The sequence below is a fragment of the Camelina sativa genome, chromosome 14 (assembly GCF_030686135.1).
Source record: "Camelina sativa cultivar CO46 ecotype springtype chromosome 14, ASM3068613v1".
Classification (NCBI taxonomy): Eukaryota; Viridiplantae; Streptophyta; class Magnoliopsida; order Brassicales; family Brassicaceae; genus Camelina; species Camelina sativa.
The window spans coordinates 16,640,130-16,660,447 of record NC_141893.1 but is presented as its reverse complement, the minus strand read 5'-3'; the positions used below and the strand labels follow the sequence as shown (position 1 = coordinate 16,660,447).

Genomic DNA, 20,318 nt, shown 5'->3' with positions numbered 1-20,318 from the left:
TTGGTGCCCGAACTCATACGGGAGGCTTCCAAAGCAACATACACGCTCAATAGCAGAGAAAGCTAATGCACGATAAGACGAAGGCTCAACATGGATCAACGAATTGTTCTTAGTGTCCTTAATTATTATGATGCATTCGTGCCACCTCCTGCTCTAACTCTAATCAACAAGACTCCTGCATTGGTACTTGTGATTATTAGAAGTTTATTACTTTAACTGTTAGGAAGCCTTGAAAATTTCACAAAAAAAAAAAATAATAACGATTTCTTTTTTCTTTTTCATTACTTCGGCTTTACAACACAAACATGGGAATGTTTTCTATTCGTACAAATCATTAGCTAAGCTAAGAAACCCATTTTGGGGGACTATAAAGAGGGGATACAGATTCTATCTTACAATTCTCTCTCAGTCATTAGGATCTACTATACCTTTCTCTGCTTCTGATAACTGAACTTCATAATCATCCAACAAGTAATCACAAATCTCGAGCAACTGATCTGCCAAAGGCGGTATGCCTGGGTTACGTCTGTCGTTGTAAAGGTGGGCATTGTATGTGATCTGCCAGACGTCGTGTCTAAACTGGTCTCGGTTTCTGTACTCTATTTTCCGTACCTTATCCCGGATTGTCGAGAGATCCATCGGGCGTTTCACAACAGCAAGATAGTCCGGAGCCTCCTTCTTGGAAACCGGTTTTAAGAAGAGGCGTGACACTTCCTCTTTAAGTCTTAGTGTGTCCACTATGCGTTCCAAGATGTTTGCTAGGCCAACCTGTTGGTAATTGAACAGAGGAGAGGAAACATATATGAGTTTCATATAGCTCCTAGCTATTAGTTTCGTATTTAAATTTCAAAATCTCTTCTTTATCAACTGGCAAGACAAGAAATCTATGTGATTACAAGTTCAGGAGCGGTGAGGATATTAGACACATGAAAGCATGCTACGTGTGCTATAGAGCAATAACTTTGACTGAACAAAGGTAAAATATGGAAGCAAAGAGAATCTTACTACCTCTCCTTTTTTGCGTCGTTTTGGTTGAGGTGCATACTCTGCACCATCTCTTTCAAAGTCGGAGACGTAGCGGCTTCTGACGTTCCGCCCTCTTTCCGGCAATCTTCTATCGTTTCTCCGAGGAGGATAATCTTCTAGATACCCTTCTACTAATTCGGGTTGCAGCTTCTTTTTCTTTTTTTTCTTCTTGGCTTTTTGTCGTTCCTCTTCCTCCCTCTCACTCCTTAATACCTCTTCGTATCTTCTGATCTCAGCTATCTCATTGGGTTCTTCTGATACAGTCATATCATCATAATCTCTTCTCGTCGTTACTTCCATATGTCTTCCCGTACTTATCTCCTCTTCCTCCCACCATACTCTATCCTCTTTTGGTCTCCGCTCTAGGGAGTTCTCTGCCAATCTGAAGCTCTGCTGCTTCTGAAAACCTGCCAGTTCTGCCATTCTTTTTGTTTTACGGGATTCAAACCGTGGACTCTCCTCAAGACTACTCATGTCATGATCATTTATCTCCTTCGAACGTTTTATAACAAGTTTCTTCTGAGGCTGTTCTCTTTCTGTTGGCGGTCGTATCACGAGATGAGGCCTGCGTGATTCAGCTTGATCTGTGTCCATGCTTAATGATGGCCGCGGAATAGAAATAGTGTGCCTGCTTGAGGCTGCCTGATTTCTCTCTGTACTAGACAAAGGTTGTCCAGAAACAGAAGGCTTGTGTGGTTCGCTCTCCCCTCTCTCTCTACTAAATGTAGGCATCAATGGATACGGAGGTCTATCAGTTTCAACCTTTTCTTTAGGTTTTGCCTTACTTGAAATCTTCAGTTTGCTGATCTTAGATGTAGACTTAGTCCCAGTGTCTATGTCAGACACCACTGCTTGCTCTGAACTTCCGGGAGCTTCAGAAACAGGTTTATCTGACAGCTCTCCAGTGGGGATACCATATCTAAACTTCCTAGGAAGACCCCCAGTTTTGGCAGTTAAATTATCTCCCTTTGGAACTTCATCAGAAGTTTTTATTGTACTTTTTGATGCAGCCTTGCTGTTCTTAATAGGTTTTAGCTTGGGCTGACCTGATAGTTCTGAAGTACTTGGCTTTCCTGCAGACTTCTCCATATCTATGCCTTCAGGTTGTGATTCTGTATTTTCTCTGTATCTTGGGCAGTGTTTATTGGTTCTCATGTGCCCATGCTGAGGAATGAAAGATAATATCAGATGCTTTTATTCTAAGAAACAAGTTTAGATAAAAAAATCTAGTCAATAAGTATAAAATACCTGACCACAGGCTCCACAAACAAAGTTCTCTCTCGCTGATTTCTTTTCCTTGAATACCTGGTTTAGACCGAGAGAACGGAGAACACCTCAGAATGACCATAAAAGTATAAAATAAGCTAAAGTTTATTCATGTTGTACTGATTTGATTGCACCTTTAGGTTTTCGTTCAGTATTTTGACCTTCCTCAGCTGGCCCAAAGAATTGCTGTTCTCTTTCACCTGTTTACTTTTGGGGGTCTTTATAATTGGGATATCAACCTGCCAATGAAGGGGAATACAAGATACGAGTTGGTCAACAGATGCAAGACATCATGGTTTGACACAGTAAATGGAGAAGACAAAAGCGAATGTTTAAAAAATATATATATATTCAAACTTGTACTGACATTTCTGATGTCTTTCACGGTGCTCTCATTTACAAAGAAAGATACATCAGGTTGGACAGGTTGGATGGCAATAGGTTTCTTCTCCATGGCAATGGCCTTTCGTAACGGTTCACCAATCTGAAAACCTACATTGGGTCGTGGAGGAGGAAAGGATCCCATTCCCTCTCCCACACCTTTCATCTTCTTCTTTTTCTTCTTCTGATCCTCATCTAAATAGGAATAACCAATCAGTGTCATTGACAAAATAACCTTTAGCTAACAGCACAAATGCTTAGTTGAAAGAAAGTACCTTGCATCAGCAATCGGCATAACTCTGCATATTCAGTAGCTTCATCTTCAATTTCTTCATCTGTCTCAACTTGAGATGGCCGCCGTCTCATCTTGAGACCCTTAACTCCGTCCAACTTGTCATTCTTAGACATATTAGATTCTTCCCCCTCCCCACCTTCCTCAGCATCAAGTAGATTTTCCAGATCTCCAGCAAAGGAGTCCAAGTCACTGTTCGCCTCATTTTCACTTTCATTCTCATCACCATCAAAAGCTGAAAGGGACAAAAGCTGCCTGTCCCAAATCTCCTGACACTTTTCTCGGGCCTGCTGTTGCATCTGCAGAAAAGACATTCTCTGGCCACGAGCATACTTGCCTATGGTTGTAGGGTCAACCTTAACACCGGATGCAGCCTGCTCACTTGATAGTTTCCGTATCATAGCTATACGGTGCCATCGAGTTTGCTTGATAATTATCTCATCGGGGACATTAAACTTAAGAAGTACCTATAAATGTAAAAGCCAAACCATAACTTAATTTCAATTTTTGATCGCTTTACTTTAGTAATAGTCTAGAAGAAATATCTAGAATCTGAAACAAAAAAAGTCTACCTCTCGAGCTGCTTCCATGCTTAATCTGCGAAGATCAGCATCTGTACCAGTGACAGTTGGGGCTCCACGACCGGCTGCTGCCTTTTTCTTCATATGCCCGGCTGCAGCTGGTGCTTTTGGTGCAGCTCTGACATAGCTGAATCCTAGACCCCGTCCAGAGGGATCACCAACCCCAGTAATTTCCAAGCGCTCTATATTTGCTCTGTCCTACTCAAACCCACAAATGAAAATCAGACATGTGAGTATCGACCCGACCAAGCAACGAAAGCATGAGGGATGACTGATCAAAAGTATTAAATCAACTCCACTGACGAGATTCAGAAAGGCTGTTAGCAAAACTAGAGAAGATAGAGCTGAAATAGATTCTAATCATGTTTGTAAAGAACTAATAATGTATCACCCCGGCGTGTCTATAAAACAGAACCAAGAACAAACACGCCTTTTACGGATTATATAGCTGGTTAGGGATAACTAACTCCTAAGTTTTAATAACATAACTTACAGATAGAAACTCATGGCTAGGTAACTCCCAAATATGGATAAATGATGCTCACCTGATTCGTACAAGCAACAAAATTACTGCTTAGATTCCATGGAGTGATCTGCAACTCCCTCTCAATATGTGATGCAGCAGCAAGAGCAATAGCTTCGTCTGGGAGCTGAGCCAATGCATTTGATATGCTGGCAGGTAATGTAAACCGGGTGATCCCTAAATGTTTGAGCCGGTACAGGCCAGCTAGCATACTCTCATAGGAACACACCTGCGCCAACAAAATATAGAATATCATGCATCTTAAAGAGTATACTTCCATTTAATGCAACTTTGGACAGTAGAAACCAAATGGTGTGTAAATCATGAAATTAACTCAAAGGCAAAACTTACATGCTCTGGTGCCACCAGCTTTTTCAGCTCATTCTCAGATGGATCTGGCAATTCTTTTTTTGACCAATATTGCTGGCCATTTTTATCCCTCTGCATTTTGTACATCCATGTAAGAGGTCAGCATGATACAGAATCATGATGACGCAATAAGAAGAAAAAAAAGAAAGAAAACGTAAGTGTGTAACTCTAGATGCGACTTATGCGGGAGTGAGAAATTGATGAGATACCTTCAAAGCAGCACAAGTTTTCATGTTCCTCTTGATGATTGCATCGGTCAAGTTAGAAAATAAGAAAGACAGCTCATCTGCAGCAATTGAGTGACGCTCACCACGCTTCGAAAATTCTCGGTACACATAAACCAACATTCTGTTCACCAAATAAGTCTGTAGATTCTTTGATCCAGGAGACATTACTTCCATGCGAGGTTCCTGGAAAAAAATAAAATCTGAGCACGCCGATTTTATGAAATGAAACTAGAGCAAAATAAGATGAAGATTGCCACAATAACGTATGCTGCAGGCAAAATAAGATGAAGATTGCCACAATAACGTATGCTGCAGGTAAACACTTATAGCCCAACTCTAGTTTCTTAAAACACAGCTGAAATGAACATCTCACATCTCTCTGATCACTAGAAGACCTTCCCCAACAATACTAAGTTATTCTAAACCTGTTAGTTTACTATATGCTTCAATGACTTATCCTAAGATTTGCTAGGACATCAACACCTAAGTACCAAAGGGAAATGTGATAACGCAAAAGATATAATTTAATTCGCTCAGGCTAGTAAGCTCCATTGTTACGACACTAAATCACAAGCATGTAATATATAGATTCAATCTTGATTGTGTGTGTGTCTCTATATACATGTACGCTTTCCCTGTACAGAAATCGAAAGGCAAACCTGTTGTCCAACAGCAACTATCTTGTCAATACGCCTTAGAGACAGCTTTCCTTTAGGAGACCGGACCAACAAGTAATCTGTTGATTGCAATCTCTGCGGGAAAACAGGTGCTTTATACATGTTTGTTTCAATTGATGACTGACTGCAACCAGGGTGTATCTCCCCAAGGAAAGGAGACTTGTCCCCAGGTTCTAGAATCATCACATTTCCTAAAGTGTCACTTTGATTGCGCAGCAAGTTGCCACGTTGATCCTCTGGGGATGACTTCTGATAATATGTGCACAAATTTGCACCCATTCCTGCATTACTGAGCATCAGCGGCCTCTCCTCGCAGTACCTACAGAGATCAAAGCAACAAAATGGAGACGTCCAATAAATGTCTTTTCCAGCTAGAGATCAAAATAACCGCAAGAGCCTCAAAGTAGCATGCATTAAAGAAAAACTAAACAAAAGTTCCCGATTTGACACAGGTAAAAATCTCATATGAACTTTGTCTTACTCCATCAAGAAAACATGGCCATCTTTAGTAGATAGGTCAGATTTCTTCTTGAATGCACCAGGAGGTCTCAAAGATTTATTTTCGCCAGGTAGCTTCTGTGCCCATGGCCACAGATGTACTTTGGTACGTACAAGATGAACCAAGGAATTTGGTTGAACATTTTGTATAGCAAGAGACTTTTCATCCTCAAGTTCCTTCCCCATGTAGAACATCTTCACTGCTTCTGTTTCCTTAAAATCTGCAAAACAACTGTGGCAAGTGAGCTCCACAATTACGAAATAGAATCCATGTCATAATGAGGTAGACAAAAAGTGAAAGTATAACAACAACCTAGCTTTCTTGAAGCTTTGGCTTTTAGAGAAGATACAGATTCCTCTATGCCAACGTGTAGCTTGCTTCCTTTACCCCCCAGGCTCTTAACTACAATTTTCATGGATCCTCGGGTGGGTAACTTTCCTTGTTGCTTGATGGCTAGCTCATTGTCATGTGGATACCATAAAGCTTTGGGTCGGTGAAAATTTGCTATGTCTTTACTGCAACAAGTTAACTCAAAACATTTTAACAAAAACTACAATAAAAAATGGATGTTAAAAAGCATCCAGTGTGGAAACATTTTTAAAGTACACAAAAGAGTGCAAATACAGAATGTTATTAAAGTAAGTATACGAGTGCCCACTTACTTGCTCAATTTACTCTTCATTGTCTGCAATTTAATCGCTGGTGCTGAATGAAAAACTCTCAAACTATGAATGCCGGATTTATTAGTATTTGCTTGCAGTTGCTGAGAGCTTTTTCCATTCATATAAAACTTGTCATTAGAAATATTAAATTGCCATCCAGAATTTGATTCAAAGCCTTCATGAAAGTCTTCATCCTTGGATTTTGAAGACCGGGATACAATCATAGCTCCAGCATGACGTTGAAGATTTTTGGTTTCCTCATTATCCACAATTTCAAAGACCATTTGCTCATCTTGAAGATCAAAAATTAGTTTAGATCTGCTCAACTCTTTATCTGAGTCCCATATTACACTATCTAACCATGCCTCATCCCCCAAATCCCTCTCTCGCAATACAAGTCTGCTAAAGCGCCCAAGAGCTTCGCTTTCAAGTCGCTTTATATTCTCTACTCCAGCTTCATCATTTGCTCTAAGATGATTCTCGTCCCACTGGGATTCTAAACGTAACAGTTGTGGATGATGTCTACTTTTGTTAGTGGACTCGTTTGTAGACTGGGAACCTCTTGAGCCAAAAGACTCCAACAGATTGGCAAAAAAAGGCATAAGCATACTATTGTCAGCTTGAACTTGTTCTCTAGAGTTCATCACATTCAAGCTTTCTTGATCAGTCTCTGAATATGTTCCATCAACCAGCATACCTTCAGGCTCAAGTCCAGATTCACAGCCCTGACCAGAAGTACCACTAATTTCAGGTGAATGCTCCCATAGAATCTGATGTTCCCATTCATGCTGGTCAAGAGGAAAAACTTCCATCGATAATTGAGACTGGCATAGAGATGAATTATCATCTAAGTCCTGCTTCAACATTTCACCCATGATACATGAATCCCTTCCTAGCTTGGTAAATTCCCTTGATTCTGGTGGGATACCACCCATTCTGCCAGCTTGTACCAGCTGTAACCCCTCTCTAATTGGAAAGGGAACATCTAGCTGAACCAGATCAGCTTGTTTTACATGAGTATCAACCCTACCATGGCTCTTTAGGAGTACCTCCTCATCGTCTTCGACAAGCTCAGAAATATTCATAGATTTGTATTTGTCTGTACGAAATAAGGCTATGATGTAAGAGTTCCACATGAAGAAGTGAATTACAAACAAAATGCAGAGACGACAGAAATGATGAAATGGAAAGAAATATGAAGTTGCCTAGAAAATGATATGGGATGAACCAATTACACAGATCTAGCACATTCTAGCCAATAAAGACTGAGCCGCATAAAAGGAATTGCTATCATGGTTTCAACACTTAACTTAGCCGCATAAAAGGAATTGCTATCATGGTTTCAACACTTAACTTTATTTGATTTTGCAGATTTAAATGCATGGACATCACAAAAAAATTTAATAGGGTTCAGAAGAAACATATAGGAAAAACATTCCAGATCATTTACCTCTACAAGTGACATATCTATTTTCTCTCCTGTCGCGCTTCTGTGGTGGCTCATGGATAGCAAATATCTCGGAGAACTGTAAGATGACCATACCATCTTCCACATACAACGTAGGCAGTGGGGCGGCGCCTTTCTCATCCAATGTACCTTCCAATAACTCATCCACCTCCTCCTGAATGTTTTGATGAGATCACTAACAGAACAAAATCACCCCACAGCAAAGAAGAAAAAAAGTAGTTTGAGACACAATTTCCCTTTATTTTGAGGGGGAAACTGACCTCCTGGACATCTTCTGTGTCCATCTGATCCTCGGTTTCCAAATTTCTATCCTCATACTCCAAGGCCTTGTCTTCCTTTAAGACAACTGCAACACAAAAAAATTGTCTTATAATCAGTGACACAGGATACATATAAGATAAATTCCATGTGTTCTGATCTCAAGGACTTAAAAACGCGCTATACTACAGCTTTGCAAATAACCATTTGCCTGAGCTCAACAAGTAAAATTACCTGGAGAATAACTCACCTAAACCAATTTCAGAGCCATGAAATGACACAACAAAAGTACTATGTGCTAATCTTTTTGTTCAAAAAAAACATAAATTTTGAATTGCAAACCTGGTTCCCTGTTAGCAGTTTCAAAAGATTTTTCAACTGGCGGATGCACCTCCTCTTGTTCTTCTTCCTCATCATAATCTTCATCGTCAAACACAGAAGCTCTGGAAGTTAAATTACCCAAGGCAACTGCAGTCGAAAAATACTCCTTTTTTGGTAGTAAATGATCTTCCTCGCTAACTACTTGAACTTCGGGCCCATCATACTCTTCATCAATATCCTCATAATCGACAGCATCCTCAGCTTTTCTATCATAATCTACACAACATATCATCACATTTAGAGACAAAGATGACCAGGATTTGGGTATTGTAAATAGTATCAGTATGTAACTACTATGGGTGGGAATGTTGTCAAGATCTCCAACATCGTGTTAAAATGGTTATACTGTATATAATGATTTACGCAAGACAATATATTAAACATAGTAAATAGATAGATTATGACTACAACCAAAGTAGGAAGAATGCAAGACAATTTCGATGGAAATGGAAACGTCCACTGGGAGAAAAAATTCTAGCAGGTTTCCTAGTAAATCACTTGTTGGTAGAAGGGGTAGAATGCAAACTAGAAGTTATATGAATAATAAAAACTGCATGAGATAGACGACCCTGGCAGACAACATCACCTTGCTCAGCTGGATCACTTGTTGTACGTTCTGATTTTGCCAACAACTGTTGAGTTTAGAAACACCATAGTTGGCATCCAAGTACAACAAAAAGAGGATTAAAAATCAAAAAGAAGACCCGCATTCACTCGCCTATAAACTTTAGGAAACAAAATGTCAAAGAGTGCGTAGAATGTTACGTTTATATCTGGTAGAGATGAACCCAGCTTATCTGCCAATGCAGAAAGATGTTCTTTGGCGTCCTGTAAAGTTTAAATGTTATCATTGGCACATGTCAGAGAGAAGAGACAGCAAAGTGAGACCAATTTTTCCATGAAATAATGTGTTCAACAAGGTCATCATACTGAAAGAGTAAAACAGATTACCTCATCAAGGTAATCAGCATCCAAGTCCCCAGAGTTATCAACATTTCCAAAGATGAATCCAAGGTTAAAACCCCTGCTGTTGTCCTCATGTTCCTCATCGTCATCTGTAACGGACATGTAAGATATTGGTGTTCACCAAACAAATCTTGGCTAGCATCATGTGCTAATCATCATGAATATCTAGAAAATCACAATGCACACATTATGATTGCATATTGACACTCTTGTTAAACTGCAAAATCCAAGGTCACCTTATCATTGGATTATTCTCTCTATCATCTCTTATCAGGCTTACATTCCTTAGCCTCTACCTAGTGAAACTACTATTCCCAATCTCTTCGTCAACTAAAATCCTACAAACCCTCTTCCCACTAGAAATAAAACGATCCTAACTCGAACATGTCCTGGACACTCAAAGACTGATCCTTTTCTACTCAAGGAAATCCAAAAATATTCGAAAACATAAATCATTCATGAGCTGGTCTAATTGCAGCGATAGTAGCTACTCAGGGACACCTCTAGTTCCAGAAATTGCACTAATCCGAGATTCCACAAGTACGCAACCATAAGCTTTAGGTAAAGCAACAAACTTTTGATAAAGAAGCAACATATATATTATTTACCTGAATAAGTCTCGTGGGAACCGCCATTGGATTCAGCCATATTCAAAGCTTTAGGTACAATGGTCGAAATCGGAAGACGGCAAGACAACTTTATCCCTTCCCAGATCCCCAAGAACCATTAAAACTCAATCGAAACCTTCAAAAGACACAAAAGAGATAATTACAAATTACAAACCAACCTAAGAAGATACCCAACAACAACTTCATCAAAAAGCGCCTCAAATTTTGCTTTTAAAACACAACGAAATCGAAACCCCATTGATCAATTCTTCGAGTTAAGCTGAGTTGCAATCAAAGCTCGATGAAATTGAGAACACGATACAATACCATTCACTGAACGTGATTGTTGGGTGGGTGGGGAGTCTTCCTTGAAACCCTAATTGAGGGTATAAGTAAGCTTCGTCGGAGAAGGTGAACCAGCTCTAATCGGACGAGACGGTACGATGTCGGAAAGAGGTTCCGAGGTAGCAAAATCTCAAATCGGAGGAAAGAACCAATTAAAAAAAAAAAAAAAAAATTGTAATAATGAAGAAATTGCGAAGCGACCAAGACGAGATTGTGAGGGCATTTATAAAAGTTTTTAACCCGACCCGAATAAAAGTTTAGTTCCGGGTCTAAATTCTAAACCGGAAAAAAAAATCAATTTCGTTGTTATTGAGGTGGTTTGGTAGAACTTTATACAGAACTCGGTATACAATTTTGTCAAATACTTGTTTTTCTTTAATCATGACAATTTTTTTTATTAAGAATCTAATAGATAAATATATCTGTTATACTTTCAAGAAAATATTTACAAAACAAAGATATACTTTAAATAAAAATTATTTTTAAAATCTTATTATATAAACTTTAGTTTTCAAAGTAAGTAACTCACGTGCTCGCGACACGTGTCAATTTTAAAGATTAGAAATTTTATATGTGTTATACAAAAACTTTGTTTTAACAAATTTTAAAATTAAAAAGATAGTTATAATAAATTAAGCATTTTTTTCTCTGCGACGTCGTTGGCTTTGCTTTATAAATTAAGCATTTAAACAATTTTATTAAATACAAAAATATAGTTCTTACATGTATGTAAAAAGATAATACTAATTCTAATTTTAAATTACTAATTCTATAAGGAAAAAAAATTAAAACAATTATAAAATTAATTACTATAATACCATAATTAAATAAATTATACCGCCAATTATTTATCCTAAAGAAAAAGGATTGTAGATACTCACCTTCATATAAACAAATAAATTTTCTCATAACAAAATAGTTTCTTCAAATACACCATATATTGAACTTTGTGGTATTATTAAAAAATTTTTTGTAAAAAGATAATTCATATAAAGTTGTCTCATTTTTATGAAGATATTATTGTAAAGTAAAGCTATGTGACAATTCTATAAACTATATGATATTTTCTCTCTCTCTTTCTTTGTCAAAATTTAACTATGAGATCAAACTTTACTTTAAAAAATCATATGCTTACATAATTTCAGTGTTCTAAAATGCGCTATGCGCTTGCTACGCGGTGGACAAACGCCTAGCGCCTAACTGTATATGCGGGTGCCTAAGTGAAATCTAGGCGGATTATATATTTTAGATATATAAATATATATTTATATAAAAATAATATTTACATATATATATATATGATGAAAACTTATACACTTTAATTTTAGAAAAACATAAAACAAAAAGATAGTATCAAATATTATATTCAATTAACTCTTATCTATCAAAATAGTTTAGAATCTATAATAATCTCACATTTTAAACAACAAAAAAAACATAATCCATTCAAAAACTTGTAAAATTGACAAAATGTAAGTTTATACTTACTTTGGAACCAAATTAAATTTCATAAGTTTAGACTTTAGAGGCTAATTATAATATTTATTTGAAACAAAAATATTATTTTAAAGAATATTTAATTACAGTATTTTTTACTATTTTAGTCAATACACCGCCTAGAATCCGTACAGGTTTCCGCCTAGACCGCATAATGTCCGCCTAAACGCTATTAGGCATCCGAATTATTTAAAACCGCCTAAAGTACCGTATAGCTAAAATTCGAGACGTTCGGTCACCGCATAGCGTATAACCGCCGCCTAGGCACCCGCTTAGGCTGCATTTTAGAACACTGGGTAATTTAGAGCATATGTATGCATATTATGCATATATTCTTATTTATTGGGATTAGTAAACTTATCTTTAAATTCATATTTTATTTCTATTTTTCAGGTATAAAATTTTTGTGAAAAAATACTAACCGATTAATTTATGATAATGTTAGTATAGTTTTTTTTTGGACATGGATAATGTTATTATAGTTTTATTTAAAATTAGTTGGACACATAGTAAAATTATTACGTATGAGATTACAAAATATATAAAAAATATAGTTAAGTTATTGTTACTTTTTCAAACATGAGATAATATGAGTTTTCAGTTTTTTTTTTTGTGAATTATATTTGATTAATTTTTAGTTTTTTTTAGAATTAAGTAAGATATAAATTTGATACAATGCACATATTTTTTTTTTATGAAAATTGTAAATGTTAATTATTGGGATTAAGTGCATAGAATTAAAATCTAATTTTTTATGATGTAATATATAGAGAAATTGTATTGCAAGGTGGAGTGTGAACTCTAAATCCGGTTTTTAAAAAAATCAAAAGAAATAAAATTCACATATTTTCTTTATATCCGCGTTGATTTTTATTCTATAAATTTTAGTTTCCTACTAGAATTTTGAAAAAGCAAAAAAAATATATTTTTATACCATTAAGATTACATAAATGTCGTTTAAAATATATTTAATATTAAATAAATAAAATTCAATGATAAACGTACTAATACTCGTTTTAATGTATATATAATGATTTTAAAATAAAACTTGTAAATTAAATTTTAGATATGTGATATTAAATATTAATAATAAATATTAACCTACTATAAAATTATTTTTTGTGTTTATGAGTCTCTTAAATTTATTTTACTATTCAAACTGTTTTCAAATAGAGACTTAAAGATTAGTTAAACATGAAATTTATATTTAAAAAAAAAATTCTGTCGATACAGTGTGAAAAGAAACGGCTTCACAGTTGTTCTAATACAAACAATTTTATCTGTTTCACATCACATTCACGAAAGATCAGTTATGTTAATAAAACATTTGATATTACGAACTATGGATAAGGTCTACTTACATAATATTAGAACCTTCAATAAATTTTGCATTCACTTATATATAAAGAAAATGCATTCTCCGAAAATCAAATCATATACCTTATGTAAAAGTTTTAATAGCTTATCGTTTATTTTGAAAAGGAAATAAGAACAATAAATTATCAAAACGAATGTTGCATTGTAGAATTATTGTTATACATAATTTGTTTGACTTGTGTTCCGGAGAGAAACTATATGTTGCATTGTAGAATTATTGTTCACGAAAGATTTTGAGATAAGAGGTTTGGTCTCACTAATCTAGTGAAATAAAAAAAATTTGGTAAAAAAGTTAAGAGGAAAAGTTGCATCGTAGAATTATTGCTCATAAAATATTTTTGATAAAAGAGTTAGGTAAAAAAAATGGAATAAGATAATAGAAGAAAAAAAATGAATATGTTGTTCGTAAAAATGTAACATTAAAGTATTTAATCAGTTCATAAAAGATAAAAATAATTTTTTATGAGAAAATTAACAATTATGCCATATTTTTGTTACCATAACTTTTAAAATGCCACATTCTAAAACTCTTTTCTAAACTTTTCATGGAGATGAATTAAAATGATCGTTATACCCTAACCAATAGCTAAACAAAAAAACTTTTTTCTTTTATTTATTTTCTTTCTCTCTTATCACATTCATCTTTTTTATGTCTCGACTTCTTTTATTTTTTGGTCTGTCTTTCTCTTTTTTTTTTGTTTTCTTCTTCTTCCCTTTCGTATTTTATTGTAACTATTATTAATCTTTTTTGGAGTTTCAAATCTACTAGAGTTTGGCTAAGAGTTCGATTTAAGCTGAGTTATCAATCGATTTGTGGTAGAATTGTTGTCATCGGCGATGTGTTTTGTTGAATTTTGAAGGTTCTAGTTTTTTCTTCTTGATAACTTAGTGATATATCTATATTTTGTCTCTGCTAAACATGTTTTTGTCATGCATTTAGTAAGGATAACTAATTGTTTTGCATAAATTTCTAGTCTCTTTTGTACACTTTGCATATTTAGGTAGTTCTTGCATTATCTTTGCATACATCGTGCATTTTGGAGTATTTCAGGTATTTAGGAGACTTCGGAGTCGTGCCGATCGAGTCGCGCAGTCGTCCCGATTGAGTCGCGCAGTCGTGCCGATCAAGTCGTGCAGTCGTGCCGATCGAGTCGCGCAGTCGTCCCGATCGAGTCGCGCAGTCGTGCCGTTCGAGTCGATGTCACTCCACTTGAGCCAACGCCATCAGTCACTCGAGCTATTACTCATTCGCACATGTCAAGAAGACGTTCCATCTTACACGCTTCAGGAGATTCCCAAACCGACTCCTCATCTTGTCGTTTTAAGTTTTAGGGATTTTATGTCTTTACTATAAATACGTTTTGTTAAGTCTGGGCGACATCATCTTAGTTTTTATCTCGTTTTCTTTTGTAAGGTTTCCCTAGCCACCAAAAACGTACTCTGATTTTGTATCCTGAGATCTTTGAACTTATTCAGTATTTTGATTTGATTCCTTTTACAAAGTTGTTCTTCACATTTTTACTTATCTAAGAATGCTTGTTTCAATGTTTTCTGAGTTTTTATTGTTGATGATGATTTTCGGATCTGAGTAGTGCGTTAGTTCTTGAGGATGGGATAGATTAGGTGGAGGATCTTAGGATGTAGAGTGTTTAAGCGTTGATTGTATGATTCCCTTCTGGACTAGAGTAAGAAATACTAGTTTTTCTCTGATCAATTGGGACTAGGTTTGAGACATTTCCACACCCAAAAGGTGTTTGATGAAATGTCTGACCAACTAGTGCCAGGGACTTACGTTCCTAGCCTAAGAGATTAGTTGTCTAGGATGTTTGTTGATGTGAATGAACTTGTTTTTCATGCCATGCTTGATCATGTTTCTCTAGCGAGAGCTAGGTTTGGAAGTAGTTGAGTTTGAGTAGCTTTTGTCAAGAGATTGGATTAGCTAAGAAGTGATGTTCATTGTCTAGGGATAGATTGCTTCTGGCATGTTAAACACTCTGTAGACTAGGATACTCCACCGACGTCAATTACTCCCATCCTTAGGACTTCTTTCTTTCTGATTTTTATTACATTCTTGGAATTGTTTCGTTTCCTGCTTTTTAGTTCATGCTAAGACTCATTTATGTTTTTATTCATTTTCGCTTCTTGTCATGCATTCTCGTTTCTAGTTCTGTGACTCATTTCCGTTTTGCATTTTGATCATTCTAGGATTGTTACATAAAAACACTCTTTGAATTGGCTTAACTTGTGACTTCTTGATTGCATCTTGAGTGATAGTAACCTTTCCCTACTGGATTGACACCTTAAGTATTACAACGCATAAGGTTAATTGAGACCTACTAGGAGACACAAAAATCTTAGTATCAATTTGGCGCCGTTGCCATTTGAGATTCGTTTTGCTACATTTAAGATTTCAAGTTTTGCAAGATTAAGTTCTTTTACACATATCATTCTGAGTACTGACTTGTTTTGGTTGTCTGCTTGTTTGTTTTGCATAAGGAACCTGTTGATTGCAACGTTGCATGCACACCAGATCAAGAGGACATCAGAACCTCCTTCCTGCTATCGACGATATCAACCGGTTACAAAGACCACGACAAGTTCATCAACTCGCTGATCATCCCGCACCAGTCAATATGGACCAACAGAATTGACCAAATCCGGGACCGCGAAACATTGGTGCTGGGGATGCACCGAACACTCACACTCAGCATGCTGGAATCGTCCCTCCTGCCGTGCAGAACAACAACTTCGAAATCAAAAGTGGTCTGATCTCCATGATCCAAGGCAACAAGTTCCACGGGTTGCCTATGGAGGATCCACTCGACCACTTGGACGAGTTTGACCGTCTGTGCAGTCTTACCAAGATCAACGGCGTGAGTGAGGACGGTTACAAGTTGCGCCTCTTCCCATTCTTCCTGGGAGACAAAGCTCATCAATGGGAGAAAAACCTTCCCAAGGGATCAATCACCACTTGGGACGCCTGCAAGAAAGCCTTCTTGGCCAAGTTTTTCTCCAACTCCAGAACGGCACGTCTCAGGAACGAGATTTCCAGCTTTACTCAGAAGAGCTCAGAATCATTCTATGAAGCATGGGAGCGCTTCAAGGGCTACCACAGCTAGTGTCCACACCATGGTTTTAGCAACGAGTCACTACTGAGCACTCTCTACCTTGGTGTGATACCAAAGATACGCATGCTGCTTGACACTGCTTCAAACGGAAACTTCCTGAACAAGGACGTCAATGAAGGATGGGAACTCGTTGAAAACCTCGCCCAGTCTGATGGCAATTATAACGAGGACTATGACCGCACAGTTTGGGGCGACACTGGGTCTGAGGAGAAGTACAAGAGGGACCTCAAGAACGTTAATGAGAAGCTTGACCGCCTCTTGCTCAATCAACAGAAGAGCGTCCACTTCGTATCTGAGGGTGAACATTTTCACGTCCAAGATGGGGAGGGTGAGCAGTCTGAGGAGATCAGCTACGTCCAGAATCAAGGTGGATACAACAAGGGTTACAACCCCTATTAGACGAACCCCAATTTATCTTACCGGAGCACCAACGTTGCAAATCCACAAGATTAGGTGTACCCTCCTCAACAACAACAACAAGGTCAACAAAAACCTTTTGTGCCTTACAATCAGGGATTCATCCCTAAACAACAGTTCCAGCAAGGTTACCACGCTCCCTCAGGACCACCACCAGGATTTCGCCCTCAACCGGTTCCGCCTTCTCCAGCTCCTGATCAAGAAATGAAGCAAATGATGCAACAACTTCTTCAAGGTCAAGCTAGTGGTTCTCTCGATACTGTTAAGAAGTTTGCTGAACTCAGTCAGCGGATGGAATGTTCTTACAATGATCTGAATGTTAAGTTTGAAGCCCTTAACTCCAAGATGAAGTATATGGAAGGAAAGACTGTCTCTACTTCTACCCCAACACCTGGCCAACTACCTGGAAAAGCAGTTCAAAACCCCAAGGACTATGCTACTATCCATGGTACCACCACCCAAGCTGTAGATGCACGGCTCACTGCGGACAATGAGAGTTTAGATGGGGAGGATTTTCTTCAAGATGAAGTTCAGATAGAGGATCCCATCGAGGTGCTCAAGGATCCAATTGAGTCAGCCAAGCAATATGATCCTCAAGCTACGAAAGAACCCGCTGCTCCCAAGGATAAACCTGTGAGATTCATTCCTCCACCATACAAGCCACCTCTACCATTTCCAGTGAGGTTTAAGAAGCAGCTTACTGAGAAATATAAAGCTCTGTTCGAAAAACAAGTCAAGGAGATTGAGTTGAGGATGACGTTGCTGGATGCATTTGCACTAGTTCTTCATTACCAGAAATTCCTCAAAGACTTGGTGATGGAGAGATCAAAGGAAGTTCAAGGCATGGTGGTACTAAGCCACGAGTGCAATGCCATCATTCAAAGGGAGGATTTAACCCGCAAAAATGACTCTGTCCAAGAAAGCAAACAACTTGATGTGTCACCAGGTGAGACACACAATCACGTGGATCAAGTAACTATTAGTGTAGACACTCGTATAGCATCTGGACATGCTGAAGAACGAGTTGTAACCGGGAGAAAAACAACTCTATCCAGTGCACCACCCTTTTTATCCTCTTTGCCAATCCCTGGAACATACAAAAGGGAGTTAGTAGAGAAGTACAAAGCTGAGTTTGATCAACAATTGGAAGAACTTGAACTCCATATGCCACTACCTAAAGTCTCAGGTCATATACCTTCATCCCCTAAGTCCTTTAGGGAACCCATTATCCAAAGAATCAAGGAAAAGGAGGAAGCAGCTAAGACAACTCATGAAAAGGTTAGATACGATGAGGAGACAATCATGTTGAGTAACCAACGTAATGAAGTGGAGATGATTGTCCCTAAAAAGCTTGAAGATCCTGGGTCTTTTACTCTACCTTGTACTATAGGTCCATTGGATTTTAGTAACAGCCTATGTGACCTTGGTGCTTCGGTCAACCTCATGCCACTCTCTCTAGCTCAGAGGTTAGGATTCAACAAATACAAGTCAAGCAACCTCTGCTTGATATTAGCTGATAGGACTACTAGACTGCCTCATGGTCTATTAGAGAACCTTCCCATCAAAAGTGGACAAGCTGAGATTCCTACTGACTTTGTGGTAATGGAAATGGATCAAGAGCCTAAGGATCCACTAATTCTGGGAAGGCCTTTTTTAGCTACAGCTGGAGCAGTCATTGATGTCAAGAAGGGGATGATTGATCTCAATCTGGGGAAGAACTTCAAGATGAAGTTTAATATTAAGGATGCTAAGAAGAAGTCAACTATTGATGGGTATACCTTCGTGATTGAAGAGAAAGATCAGAACGCTGGGTTTGACATCTTTGAGGGTGTGAATGAGGCAGACACATAAATTTGGGTAACCAAAGAAAAAACTCGAAGGGGCACTCAACCGTGTTCCAACTCGAGTGTAGTTGTTGCTCTCCCTAAGCGTCATGACCTGCTTCCTAACTTCACCAACCGCAAGAGACACGTCCTCCCGCGCTTGACAGTTTGTCTGAACTCCAAACTACCAAGATTCTAGGGGATTCAGTGAGAGAGTTAACAACTATGGTGAAGGAGATGAGTTGGCAAATCAAAAAGCTCCAAGGTACAATGAGAAGTTATCCTCCAAGGAAATTAAGGCAGAGGTTTGAGATAATGAAGAAGAGTAGTTCATTTGTTGTTGAACCTGGACAGAATGTTGAAGAGTATCTGGCTAGACAAGACATACCAGAGGGGAGCTCATCACCGCTCTATGAACCCTCAAAGCATAATGAGTATGCAAAGTCAAGCTCAGAGACTTAAAACAATCTCACTTGGGAGGAAGTCCCAAAGGTATCACTGTAAATATTTTTTTTAGGACCCTTTGGTTTTTAATTTTTGTTTTTGGTTTTCTGTGTTCAGGAATCTACATAAGGGAGTATGTGCAACAGAGATAGAAGGGAGTATGTGCAACAGAGATAGAGGATACAGAGAAAAGTAGTGTGAAAAGGAGAGTGAATTGAAAAAAAAAAAAAAAAAAAAAAAAAAAACAAGAAATCGATCCACTTGCTCTTCTCCTTTTCCTCCCCACGTGAATTTTCAACCCCCCCATCACCTCACCTCCCATCCATCTTGTTCCCTTTCACACAACACATTTACTTTGTGTCCTATCTCCCCCATCTTCACTCACCCACCACTCTCACCTACCACACTCCATCTCTTTGCTCCCCATCGACGCACACCCCTCCCCCCTTATTTATTAAACACTCTCTCCCTCTTTACTCCCACCAACAAAACACAATTTCACCGCTCAATCTTCATCTTCGACCTGTTGCAGTTCACTCGTTGCTGCACCTCTCTTTCGAGCCAGCATCGCTGAACTCTCGCCCGAGCCAAGTCGTTCTCGCCGAAGCTCCACGCTCCCGTTCATCACCACCGTCTCACCCCGCACTTCTGTTTTGGGGGAGTCGATACGCCGCCATCGTCGTCTACTTCCCAACCGCACACCCGACACACTCAAGCCGTTCGCTCAACTCAATCGAGTCGGTGTACCTCTCTCCCTCGTTGCCTCAATCGAGCTGGTTTCACTGCCTCAATCGAGCCACGGGTGAACTCTCAATCAAGCCACGGTCGAACGTCTTCAATCGAGCCACTCTCGATTCACTCTCTCCGCCCGACAACACATTCGTTCTCACAAGATTCCTGCTCCAACGAAGCTGCACATCACAATCGAGCCGTCTCTAGGAAGTGTCAATCGAGCCATTCTCACCACTGCAATCGAGCCATCGTCGAACTCCCGCTGGACCAACGGTATTGCTTGCCATTATCACCACTCGATCCGCCCCCTACGCGCTCTGACTCGATCGACAATGACGAACGTCTCTCGTACTACTTGACTCGATCTACCG

The 20,318-nt window shown here is 38.3% G+C and overlaps 1 protein-coding gene and 1 non-coding gene across 4 annotated transcripts; both read right to left on the bottom strand.

Annotated features, from left to right (window-relative positions):
* Positions 1-250: 250 nt before the first annotated feature.
* LOC104743734 (transcription initiation factor TFIID subunit 1) lies at positions 251-10,750 on the bottom strand. 3 transcript variants are annotated; one of them, XM_087484002.1, is made up of 22 exons: positions 10,512-10,750; positions 10,185-10,320; positions 9,562-9,665; positions 9,376-9,438; positions 9,197-9,242; positions 8,572-8,826; positions 8,232-8,317; positions 7,954-8,125; positions 6,504-7,602; positions 6,154-6,356; positions 5,824-6,061; positions 5,325-5,661; positions 4,648-4,848; positions 4,421-4,510; positions 4,092-4,298; positions 3,538-3,744; positions 2,949-3,432; positions 2,660-2,868; positions 2,427-2,531; positions 2,275-2,331; positions 1,009-2,190; positions 251-768 (listed from the first exon to the last, which is right to left on the bottom strand). In XM_087484002.1, the coding sequence occupies exons 2-22, from the start codon at positions 10,222-10,224 to the stop codon at positions 406-408; spliced, it is 5,748 nt and encodes a 1,915-aa protein (XP_087340128.1). In that variant the 5' UTR covers positions 10,225-10,320; positions 10,512-10,750; the 3' UTR covers positions 251-405. The 3 variants fall into 3 exon arrangements, 2 of the variants coding, with proteins under 2 accessions (XP_087340128.1, XP_087340129.1); XM_087484003.1 differs by lacking the exon at positions 9,197-9,242 and having other exon boundaries at positions 10,512-10,727; XR_015579853.1 differs by lacking the exons at positions 251-768; positions 1,009-2,190; positions 2,275-2,331; positions 2,427-2,531; positions 2,660-2,868 and having other exon boundaries at positions 3,538-3,739.
* A 5,682-nt stretch (positions 10,751-16,432) lies between these two features.
* LOC147928319 (small nucleolar RNA R71) lies at positions 16,433-16,539 on the bottom strand. The gene has a single exon (XR_015581064.1). It is a non-coding gene; the product is annotated as a small nucleolar RNA R71 (small nucleolar RNA).
* Between the last annotated feature and the right edge of the window lie 3,779 nt (positions 16,540-20,318).